The sequence below is a fragment of the Myxine glutinosa genome, chromosome 10 (genome assembly GCF_964187855.1).
Source record: "Myxine glutinosa chromosome 10, kmMyxGlut1.1, whole genome shotgun sequence".
Taxonomy (NCBI): Eukaryota; Metazoa; Chordata; class Myxini; order Myxiniformes; family Myxinidae; genus Myxine; species Myxine glutinosa.
The window spans coordinates 62364072-62377110 of record NC_136270.1 but is presented as its reverse complement, the minus strand read 5'-3'; the positions used below and the strand labels follow the sequence as shown (position 1 = coordinate 62377110).

At 44.2% G+C, this 13039-nt stretch overlaps 1 protein-coding gene across 7 annotated transcripts in view; it reads right to left on the bottom strand.

The window, feature by feature from the left end:
- Positions 1–9937: 9937 nt before the first annotated feature.
- Positions 9938–13039, bottom strand: part of NSMCE1 (NSE1 component of SMC5/6 complex) — a 47747-nt gene continuing 44645 nt past the window's right edge. For 6 of the 7 annotated variants that reach the window (XM_068126902.2, XM_078785721.1, XM_078785722.1 and 3 more), the window contains one exon: positions 9938–10424. In XM_068126902.2, the coding sequence (XP_067983003.1) occupies positions 10312–10424 (113 nt within the window). In that variant the 3' untranslated portion in view covers positions 9938–10311. The remainder of the gene's footprint in view (positions 10425–13039) is intronic. The other variant, XM_078785719.1, reaches the window with a different exon arrangement.

Genomic DNA, 13039 nt, shown 5'->3' with positions numbered 1-13039 from the left:
CATCTCTCCATTTATTTCGTTCCTCATGGGGTTGGTGTTTTATGGCCTTTACCTCTTACCCAATCACACTGCACATTATTCCCCGTCCTTGATGGATAATTTTACATCCAGATGGGCACAGCATCCCATTTTTGGCGACCCAGCCCTGAAACAAGCCCCTGGACTCCTTGCAGGCTGGACCAAAACCCCTGGACGAAGTTGCATCCCAGTACTGACTCTGCTGCCTTCTTGCAAACCACTTCAACTCCATGAATTTTACATGTTTCGTGAACAGAACAAAGCCCTCTGTAATCGTCAGATTGAACCTGCCCCAAACCCGTCCATATAAACTCCATTGTTGTCCTGTCCATCTCTCTGTTTGTGGATCCGGTGCAAAGTTACACAAAGTTCCCGTTTACATTTTGTGACTCACAGCTCCTGCCTCCATGGAACAATGACGCCTAAGCACTCAATTAGCCCTCCCAGTACCAAAGACTTACAATCAGACCGACAGACAGACAAATAACAGAGGCATGTCGCCAGCCCCAGCACAGGACATCACCTTTCCGGGCAGGCACAATATAATCCACAGTATCGAAATGCCAATTTCTATCCGGAGCCTCGCGAAGCCAAAATCGGACATGTTCACTGCATTTCAACCTCCATTTCACTGACCCTGACTATCCCCATTGCTCGATCACGCACGTCACTGTGCTCGGCCCGGTTAAATTAAACTCAAGCGTGCTGTACCTGACGCTGTACGCTATCGCGGCTCGCTGTACCTGACGCTTCCGGTCGGCACCGGAAGTCTGTTTATTTCTTGAGACCCCTGAATCGGGACATCAACGACAATTACAACGACAAACAGGACTCGATATTCTCTGTTCATTAATTACGTACATGATTTTGGTTTTACCCACAATATAATGTCCCGATATTCTCCAGATTTAAGTCCTATATATCCTGTCGTTAAAGCAACACCCTGTAGACTGACTCCGCCTGTCGTTCTTCCAAGGTTAGTGAATTATCTCCGACCTCTTTCCCTTACAAATCTCGAACAAAGGTCAACTAAACTTTAAAAGGTCAAACTTCGAATTGGGGTAACCAGCCCTTTATTATTCCGCAACTAATACAATTACAAGTCCGGCGACATTCCCTGCAAGAACTCCACATCCAGACAGACAGATGACCATTATTGTGGCTCCACATTGCAAAATGCTAACTTCTACGAATCCAACAACCGTCACAATCCGCCCAGGAACTTCCAGGCGTGCTCTACAATGCAGCACCTCTCTACCTGGTGCACACCTTTCGCACATCCCTCCTCGTTCGCACAACGCTTCATCAACACCTCCTCGCGCCCACACAACTGCAACCCCCGTGTCCACCCAGAGTGCCCAATCTGCGACCCACAATCTTCTCGGGGCACACACTTCCTCTGAGAGTGGGCGAGTTATCGCCGGCACTCTGAGCAAGTCTCATACAGCACACCCGTGACTCGCGGCTCGCTCGGCTCCTGCCCGAACGCACAATATCCCTCTACCCAAACTTCCACGGAGCCGCACGGCGGAAACACAGGTTTGTACCACACTTTAATTAAACGAACATTGCCAGGATTCTCGGATAGACGTTTAATTTCACAACACACATGACAAAGATCCGATTTAAATTCAGAGATCGCCGATCGACCTGGCACAACCATCTCAACGCGACGACGCCACGCCGCCCCCCGTCTTGGCGCGCACCCTCGTGCCTCCACACGAATCCCAACACTCCCTGCACGCCGCTCTATTCGCGTTCACGGCGGGGTTTACCTCACGTTGGGACATGCAGTCGGCTGTCATAACATAGAGCTGTCATAACAAATCTACGACCTGACATGTAGTGAGCTGTCAGAACATTGAGCTGTCAGAACTCATCCCTAGCTCGTAAACATCGCAAAAAAACAGGATCTCCGACGCTCCACCTCCCTGACCCAAAATGCACTATATGACACCAACTCCAAAGGTGAGCTGCCTCAGCGATACATCCCACACATACAATCCACAATATCTGCCATTGAATGAACTCTTCAATTCAAGTAAAACACACATATTGATTCAAATTCTGAATTTAGTTCAACAAATTCCAAATCTCCGTCCGACTGCCGCTCGAAAGAAAAAAAAACAGCCCATCCTGCAACCATCTCCAAGAAACCGCTTCATATCAACAGTAGGTCGACAAGGGCACTCCGAGTGCTTTCCTGACCCGATTTATATCAATTCGCTTCCCAAACAACTCCCAAACAGATGACAGACAAATACATTGGCCAGATACACACGTCAATTAACATCCCAATATACATTCATTCCTCATTCATATACTCATATAAGTCTCCCAGACTTCGCGCGAAACTCAGATCGACTCAAATCATGCCTTTCTCCAGCCACTCTCATGTACAATCTTTGCTCATTCATGTTACGTCTCTCATTCAAGGAAAAGGATTTTTTTGGGACGGGTTGGACGGGGGTGGGTTGAGGTGAAAAAGGGAAGGCAGGGCAGGGTGTTGGGGTGTTGCCTAGAGCCCCGGGACTGAGCTCAGGTCTTGGGGGGGTGGGGGGTGTTGCCTAGAGCCCCGGGACTGAGCTCAGGTCTTGGGGGGTTGGGGGGTCTTGGTCTGGTATCTGGTCCAGCGGCATCACTCGCTGTTTTACTTGTTTAACTGCTTACTTACTTGTCCTCTGGCCAGGGATTATTTAAATCTTTAGTTAACACAGCCCAGTCCTTTAATGGTCTTACCGCGGCAAAATGATGCCTCTTAAACCTCCCTTAAGGGGTTCCCTTTCTTTCATTAGCTTGCTTCCCATCTTATTGCTCTGGGCTGATCCTTCCTGGAAAGTTCTCGGCCTGGCTCAACCTTTACGGCTGTCCGACCTCACTTTTCCCCTTCCCTTGTACCGAACGTTATCTTCACCGATATCCTGCGCAAATCCTTTTACTGGCCATGTTCCTATGGCCCTCTTAAGTTAGCCACAGCCCTTCGTTCCCTGGCATGCAATGGCATACCCCATCTTGTCTCTGGGCTGTTCCTTCCTGGAAAAATCTTGGCCACCTGGCTTCAGCCTATATGGCTGTCCGACCTCATTTTCCCCTCCTGGTGCTAACTGTAACTTTAAGCTTACTGTTAAGTCCTTACTGGTATCCTTACTTGTTTATCCTGGCTTTAACAAAGCCACGTCATTCTGAGGCCTAAAATGAGCCTTTACTTACAATTTCTGTTCGAGTGCAGGCAGCGCGGAAGACAAGGAGACTGAACCCGCTCGAGGGAGGAAGGTACGAATTTGGAATAATAGCCCTCTGATATAAAACAACTCCCACCTTTAATCAAATCAACGTGCCGGCGCCGGCCTCAGGCAGCCTTCCTCCTGTCCCTCGGGCTCCGTTTCCCGTCGTCCGGTGCTGACCCCACTCCTGGTACCATCTGTGAAGAAGCAGCTCTTCGTTTGCAAAAGAAGTCCACAATAGCCTGAAATGACGCAGCTTTATTAAAAACCAACTTATACAGATCCGGAAGAAGCCAAGACATCTACAGCAAGAGCCAGTCTCATGCCACGTCAAGCCTTCCTGAAAACACATTGATTCCCAGTCCATTTATATAGGGACACGTTTTATCAGGAAATCTCCGAGGGAACAAACAAAACTGGGAGAGGTTCCTCCCCGGTGGGCCAAGCCCCCACCGTCATCCGCTCTGTTATTCGGGGGAGTCAGCCCTTCCTTATCATTCGGACCAGATATAGTTTCAAAAGCTCCGAGGTGACGAAAATGTAACTCACAGATAGAAGAGTGCATGCTTGGCCAGATAAGACCATGCTTGGCCAGCCAGATAAGACCATAAAATATATGGGTTTGTTCACATGAGTAATTCAAAGCATGTTTATACAGAGTCAAGCGTTGCTGTGATTAATACAAAATATATATGGTAAAAACAATAGGTTTATGTCTGCAATCTAATCATTCTACTAGCGTTACACAAAATCACGCGCGTGAGCGTGATTTTACGACCGGCCTTATCTAGCCTTGAAAAAGCACACGTATACAATTTGTCCAGCACGACCGAAGCGAGCCTTTCCTCATCCAAAACTAAAACGAAGCAAAAACCCTTTATTAACTTTATGAAAATAGCATTTTTAAACAACATTTAAATCATAACACATTAGCAACCAACGTCTATAACTGAACTTTAGGCAATAACAAATCTACAACTTGACATGTATATTATGTTATGTTAAGTTATGTTATATACTAGTTATATTTAGTTCTTGTACAGTCAAGTGAAAAAGTAAGTACACCCCACGTAAAGTTTTGACTTTTTCAACATATTTCAACATACACCTATTTGATCTTCATTTCAACAATATTGATAGATAAAGGTGATATAATATAACAAATATCATGAAACATTTACATTTTGTAGTCCGTTGTGTAATTTAAATAAACATAAATGCAAATTTTGCATGTGGAAAAAGTAAGTGCACCCTTGGCTCTAATAGGTGGTATTGCCCCCTTTGGCAGAAACAACCTCAAGTAGGCGTTTCTTATAACTGTCTACCTGTCTCTGACATCGACTGGGAGAAATGCCCACTCCTCCATGCAGAATTCTTTCACCTGCGCGATGTTTGAGGGGTTTCTTGCATGCACAGCTCGTTTCAAATCCCCCCACATCTCGATGGGATTTAGATCCAGGCTTTGACTTTGCCATTCCAGAACCCTCCATTTCTTTCTTTTCAGCCATTCCTTGGTGGATTTACTGGTATGTTTAGGGTCATTGTCATGTTGCAAGGTCCACCTTCGGTTGAGCTTCAACTTTCCAACAGATGGCCTCACATTATCCTCAAGCACCCTCTGGTACAATGAAGAATTCATAGTGGATTATATGATGGTGAGCTGCCCAGGCCCTGATGCAGCAAAGCTGCCCCAAAACATAATATTTCCACCACCATGCTTTACAGTTGGTATCAGGTTCTTGTGGTCAAATGCTGTCTTTGGTTTTCGCCAAACATGTCTTCTGGTACTGTGGACAAATAGCTCTACCTTTGACTCATCTGTCCAGAGCACATTGTTCCAGAAGTGCTGGACTTTGCCTCGGTGTTCATTGGCAAACTTTAATCTTGCCCTGATGTTCTTTCTGGACAGCAAAGGTTTCCTCCTGGCACACCTCCCATGTAGATCAAATTTGTGCAGCCTCTTTCTCATGGTGGACTCATGCACTTTGACATCAACAGTAACAAGAGCTACCTGTAGGTCCCATGATGACATTCTGGGGTTATTAGAGATTTCTTTCAGCATCTTGCGGTCTGCTCTCGGGCTGAACTTGCTGGGTCGGCCTGGCCTGAACAAGTTGGCAGTTGTTTGGAATCTTCTCCACTTGTAGATGATCTTCCGGACAGTCGAATGATTGATTTCAAATTGTTTGGATATCTTTTTAAATCCCTTCCCAGACTCGTAGGCATCTATAACCTTCTTTCTGAAGGCCTCGGAGAGCTCTTTTGATATAGGCATGGTGACGGCGGCGCACACTTCAACAACAAAGAGCAAACCAAACTAAATGTCTGAGGTTTAAATAAGACAGGTTCCTCCAAGATCCTCTCTGACGATGTTCTAATCATTTGCACCTGAGCTGGTGCACCTGATTCTAATTTTAGGTATTTGAAGTAGTGATAAATGTAGGGGTGTACTTACTTTTTCCACATGCGAAATTTGCATTTATGTTTATTTAAATGATACAATGGACTACAAAATGTAAATGTTTCATGATATTTGTTATATTATATCACCTTTGTCTATCAATATTGTTGAAATGAAGATCAAATAGCGGTATGTTGAAATATGTTGAAAAAGTCAAAACTTTACATGGGGTGTACTTACTTTTTCACGTGACTGTATGTATATTATGATTATGTATGTAATATGTATGCATGTATGTATGTATGTATGTACAGGTCAAAGGACGTGTCCTGCCATGGCTTTGTAACCGTCCCAAACATTTTTATCTGGATAGGCACGAGGTGTTACCACATCCACAAATTTGTGAGAAATAAAAAGTCCACATCATCCTTGAACTACCCTCGTAATTCCCAAATCGTGGACAATTTTTTTTAAATATAAATGAGACATGTCTACAGCATGATATTAACATGTCGCACCACGCAGAGATCAAGGAATGCAGGGTATCACACAAACACGGCCAATAGAACAACAGAGCGGTAATAAAGCACAAATTACACGGAAATAAAAGAACAAACGGAATTCCAATGAAATAAACATGAACCTTATAGAAACTGTGAAGAGTGCTCCGCTTTTTCCTGCATTCTTCAGGGCCTGCTGTCCGAAGGTCGATCCGAAAGGCCTCCGAGGCCACTTGTACAAGTCGAGGTATTGAAGTGTCTGTGAATGAGAGTCAAATGGCATTTGAACAGCATCAATTAACGTCACAAATCGTGACAAAGTTCAATGGTTGCCATTTCGTGAGTGTATTTGCAACTCTGTGAAACGTCTAGTTATTTTTGGAGAGCCCAGGGGATCTCTTATGAGTGACCATGAAATGCTGGGTCTTTGTCAACCTTTTACGCTCCAAGTGAAGATTGCACAAAAGCTCCTCGGGCTGAGGCTTGGAGATGGACCTGCAACTCGTACCGTCAGTGATGTGACAAACTACCGAATACCGATCGATAAACGTTTCGCCACTACAAATGTTTTGATCGGTCGACCTTGAAATGAAGCAAAAGCAATCGCAGAGAAACGTTTTGCTTTATTTCAAGTTGATGACTCGCATTTCAGCTACTGCAAAGTATCCTCGGATTTTTGACCAAGATACAAATTCCAAAGCTTGGTGTCGTCTTAATGGAATGATGGAGTGGCTGGCTTAAGATTTTGGGGTCCTGACCTGGAGCCCCTGTCGCGCCATTAAATTAACACCGGGTGGGTTGACTCCTCGGGTCTCCTCCTCCTCCACGGCAGGCCTGTCATCCTTCCTAGGTCGGCAAAATAAGTACCAGCTCACTGGGATGAATGAGCTACTCGAGTATTCAGCGTCGGAATGAGGATTGTGCCGCCAAGCCAAGGAAAAACCGTGTCGGCAGCCCTGTACATCTGAAGACGTGAAAACGGGTTCTTCTTCTTCTTCTACAAGTTGTGTCAAAAAAAAAAAATGTTCAAGTTGAAATTTAGAATCTCATTCAATTCCTACCAGCCAAAGATCAGTGTCAGCCTATTGTTGTTTTTCAACAAAAGTAACCTTTAGATTATTTTGGTGCACTGAACTAAAATCAGCCCTGGATGTGGGCTCGCCCGGTTTTACTTCGCAAAGGTCCACGGGCTTACAGATGAGGCAGTGATTGGGTGAAGGCCATTTGCTGTTTACAAGTGGCCGGCACCGTAAAAAAACCAAAAAAAAAAAACTTTTATCCATTCATTTTCCACCAATTTGTACCACCTGAGCATTTCTCACCTTTTTACCTGTGTTTATATTACACCAGCACTTTAGACTGCAAGGAAAATTATAATAAATCGCAGACAAATTGTGTAGTTCAGATGTTTTCTTTTGGATATCGCCCCAGACAAGGCATACGCCACTCTAGGTAAGGAGCTAATAGAAAGTTCGAAAAATATAAGGATAATGCAAAAAAATAATAATAATAATTAAAATAACAAGAAAACATCCAAGACACAGGAAGTAGCAGAGATCGGGTAAAATGCGATTAAACCTCAAAGATGGAGGAAGTATGAATTGACATTCCTCTTCAAGCCGAGTAAATCGTAGGATAATGGGAAGCATGTTACAGGTAGTGAATTCCTGAGCGAGACCCCACGAGGGATAAAACTATCTGAATAGCCTTTCGGTCTGCATCTTGGGTCAGCTATAGTGTATGGGTGAGCGGAGATGGCAAATGGAGTCTTGCGTCCAAACACTCGTATGGGAGGAACGAAGTTAGAAAGTCAAACCGAACATTTGTCATGAAAATATCCGTAGAACAAACCAAGAGTGGCAATCGACCTACGGTGAGAGAGCGGTTGAAGAGTTGAAGCCATCTCTACACCAACCAGGTTGACTATGCCTTTCTGGAGCCGATCAAGTAAAGATAAGTGGCAACCTGGTGCTCCATCCCAAATGTGACAACAGTACTCCATGAAGGGACGTATAGTTGCCTTATCCAGGTGCAAAACGGCCCCAGGAGGTAAATACCTCTGCGCTCGATAAAAGACAACTAACTCGCTTGGAAGCAATCTTAGCAATACCAGAAATGTACTTATCCCGCTCTTTCACGAGCCTCGATCTTGTATACAAAAAAAAAAAAAAAAATCCCAACGGAGGTTAGAAGACATGTCCAGACCAAGAAGTCTAGGCTCCGATGATGCTGCTAATGTTCAAAAATCCCATGTGCACAGAAGGGACAGACCTGTTTCTCGAACGAGATAGGGACAAGTTTAGTTTTCTTTGCATTGAAGGTTACCAGGCAGTCGTGCCCCCACTTCAACACATTCTCCAAATTATTGCCCAGAGAAACTCCAACCTCATTACGAGTGGCATTGAGTGAATCAGCAGATGTACAGTAAAGTGAGGAATCATCAGCATACATGGCTAGCTGAGTTGTGAGCATTTGTTTATGGTGGAAAAATACCTTGAAATGATAATAAAATCGGTTCGAGGCCTACAGGACCCTATCCATGCAATTCCCTGGGATCACAAGTCTCCCACACTATTTCTTACAGGATGGAAGGTAATGAAAAACATTTTGTACACAAGTGTGCGGAGAAGTACAGAAATAACATTTGCACTTTTGATCCCCCTTCCACCACCAACTCCACGATCTATTAACTTCCTGTAACAGGGCTACTGCGGTCATGCAGCTCGGCATATCATCAGTGCGAGAGACCAGAACCTCCAAGCACCAACAGATTCATGGATAAACAAACATTCCGAGTATTGCGCTGCAATACATGTCCCCTACCAACGTTCAAAGTGCCATAACTTTGTCAAAAATGATCGAATATGCAAATTTATGCACGGTTGATGCTGGTTTTCAAACTTGATCTGAGGTATGCTGAGACACGTGTGTCACGCCTCGCCTCGTTGATAAGCCCGCAAGGTCGCTCCGTGTAGCGGCCTGCACGTATTGCACGGTGTGAATTATATAAATTATTACCAAGTCACGGTCTGAGGTACTGGCGATTCAAGAGATATCCATTTAAAAAAAATTAAATTTCGTTTAATTAACGATATCTGCCAAACCACGTGCCCTATCACAAATTCCAAAAAGACATTTTAGTAGACTGACATGCTGAACAGATTTGTGAAGTTTCCCCTCGATTGGATCAAAAATGACGGAGGAGCTCGGTTTTAAAGGTTCATGCTTAAAAACGTCATAACTCTGAAACCATGTGACGCATGATGTCATGCTCGCTGACTTTTTTGTTCGTCATGGGTATGCGATTCTCCCTGCAAAGTCTGGCCTCGATCTGTTCAGCCGTTGCAGAGAAAAGGAGTTTTCGTGTTTTCACCAAAAACAATATGGCGGCCGAAACACGTGACCTGTGACGTCATAATTACGATTAAAATATTCTACAGACCGAGTCCCTCCTACGGTGAAAATTTGATCTCAATCAAAGAGAATATGGCGGCCGAAACGTCGTGAAGTTCGAACTCGATCTGTAACTGATCATGAAAAAACCATGTGCCAAGTTTGAAATCATTAGCATTAAGAGTTTAGAAAAACAAATTCCGGAAAACCTTTCTTTGCGTGACAGACAGACTGACTGACTGACTGACAGACGGACTGCAAACCTATACACCCTCCGGTGTACACCGGTATGGGACTAATAAAAGGTTTATTTTCATTCATCAAAACTGCTGCATTACTAAAAGACGAATAAACCAAACTGCTTCAAAAATGCAATGTAATAAAAATTAGACAAAACAATCTTCAACATTTTTACTTTTCTACTGAAAAGCCCAACAAAGGAACTTTTATTCGATGCAAATTCTCAGATTTTTTTATTTTTTGGATACTGAATCGAGGCTCGTGAAAGAGCTAACATTTATTTCACAAACAAATCAAACAGACAAACAAAATATATAAAAAGAGGGAGCGGCAGACAAGATGCGGAGAGAAGGGGAAGCACACAAACACAACATTTGAGAGCAGGGACATCGGGAGATGTGTGGGAGGGAGAGGGCTTGGGGGGAGGAGGCATGAGAAGGGGGGGGGGGGGGAGGAGGCATGAGAAGGGGGGGGGGGTGATATGGTTTGCAAAAGAAATTCATCATATGCCCATTTATGACTTCACACTCAAGACTCATGGTTTTGCTGGACGTTTGGTGGTGTCTCGGGAAGTCCTTGATGAAATACGAGAAGTTGAAGCAGCAGAAGATCCAGAAGATGCAGAAGAAGAAGATTCTTGTGAAGCTCCTACACACATGCACAAAAACCATCATGCTTACACCATATCCACACCCCTGAAACTCGTCAATGGTGGTGAGGGGGAAGGGGTAAAAGGAGTAAAGTGCAAATCTAGACAGGATAGTGTAGAAATAAGTGGTGGTGGTTCGTGTGAAGCCTGCAGCTGCTGGCTGCATCATTTTCTGGGGGCGTGGCTGCCGCTGATGCAATGCCCGTCTATAACCAGTCATTCGGTACTCATTCGGAAGGACAACAGGCTGAGTCAACTCACCTGATGTTAATTATAACGGCATGACAGGGGCTCAAACTCAGGACCCTAAGATCTCAAGTAGGCCACCATAACCGTTAAGCCAACACAAGACTTATTGTAGAAATGGGAGGGGGGGTTGGGGGGTGTGAAGGGTAGAAGTGTGTGTAGGGGAGGAGGGTTGAGGGAAGGTAAGAAATACAAGTAACAGACTTTACACAACTCACTCTTCAAGACCCTATATATACACTGCAGTGCCACGAGCCAAGATAAAATGTACAGCCAGATTGTAAAGAAATTATTTTAACAATCTAATATGAATCGTACGATCATTTGAAAAGTGCCTGAGTGTATCATGTGCATGATGCGCCACACGGGTGATGTGGTGGCGGTGATGTGGTATGTGCATATGGTGATGGTGTGGGTGTGCATGGTGGTTTGTTTATTTCTATGCACACCGAGAGGGGGGAAGGGGAGGAAAGGGAGTGCATGGGCAGCATTTTAGGGGGGGGGGGGGGGGGGAAAGTTAACTTGAGGGGTTTAGAATGGAAAAAGAACGACAATTCTAACTATTGGCCAAAAGTGGTGCCCAAAAATATTGGCACCCTTGCAATTTTTTTTAAAAACTGAATTTTCTCTAAAAAGTAAGTTGAAATTGACAAGTATTTGTCTCCACAATTCTTTATTTCATTGTTATTATTACAGAACCTTTGTTTTTGATTCAGAACTTAATATATCCTTTTAAATCATAAAATAAAAAGAAACGGCATTGACAAAATTATTGACAACCTAGACTTAGTATTTGGCAGCACGGCCTTTGGACAAAATAACTGCAGTCAAGCGCTTCCTATAGCCATGAATGAGCTTCCGACACCTCTCCACTGGCAGTTTGACCCACTCTTCTTGCGCAACCTGCTCCAGTTCTCCCAGATTTGAAGGGTGCCTTCTCCCATCTGCTGTTTTCAGATCTCCCCACAGGTGTTCAAAGGAATTTAGATCTGGACTCATTGCTGGCCACTTCAGAGCAGTCCAGAGTTTTGTCTTGAACCATTCCTGGGTGCTTTTTGAAGTGTGTTTGGGGTCATTGTCCTGCTGCAAGACCCATGATCTTCGACGGAGACCCAGCTTTCTGACACTGGGTTGAACATTGCGCTCCAAAATGCTTTGGCAATCTCCTGATTTCATGATGCCATGCACACATTCAAGGCACCCAGTGCTAGAGGCAGCACAGCAACCCCAAAACATCACTGAACCTCCTCCATGTTTGACTGAAGGGAAGGTGTTCTTTTTTTTGAAGACTTCATTTTGTTTTCTGTAAACATAGAGATGATGTGCTTCAACAAAGAGCTCTAATTTGGTCTCATCTGTCCACAGGACATTCTTCCAGAAGGATTTTGACTTGTTCAGGTATGTTTTGGAAAACTCCAGTCGGGCTTTCTTATGTCTCTCTTAGTAGTGGGGTCCTCCTGGGTCTCCTACCATATAACCCCCTTTCATTGAGTTAGCGACGGATGGTGCGAGTTGAAACTGTCATATCTTGTGTCTGAAGGTCAGCTTGAATCTGTTTGGCAGTTGATGGAGGTGCTTTCTCCACCATTCAAACAATCCTTCGCTGCAATCTTGGATCAACTTTTCTCTTGCGGCTTTGTCCAGGGAGGTTGGCTACAGTGCCATGGGCCTTAAACTTCCTGATAACATTAAGTACGATGGACAGAGGAACATCAAGGACTCTGGAGATGGACTTGTATCCTTGATTGTCCATGCATGTCTACAATCATGTGTCTGACCTCCTCAGACAATTCTCTGGTTTTCTTTCTTTTCTCCATGCCCATTGCGGTACATACAGTGACAAAAAACAGCAGAATGACTCCTTTTCGGGTGCCAAACTGGTTGAATGAGTGATTTTTATATTGCAGGCAACTGCAACTCAGCACAGGTGAGTTCAATTCCAAAGTAAAGGAGAATCACCTGCTTGATATTTAATTATTTCTAACAACTTCTAAAAGGTGCCAATAATATTGTCCAGGTCATTTTAGGATTTCTGTTGGGAATAAGCTAAGATTTATTGTTTTTTTCAGCTTTTTTTGTTTTGTTCCACTGCAAACCAAAGAAATTCATATGTGGATACCAAAATATTTTTTTATTTCAACAATTTTCTGGAAGAAATTGTGCATTATTTGAAAAAAGTGCAAGGGTGCCAATATTTTTGGCCACAACTGTAAATATTGTCATGTCGACCCTGCAGTGCAGAGCTCAGGATGATGGATGGCCAAAACAAGCTTTAACTCTGAGGAGTATACCCTAAAATATGGCGGTGTTATCTCCTTGGCGTGGGGGGTGGGGGGGTGGGGGGAAGGGGAACGAGGTCCTTACCTGC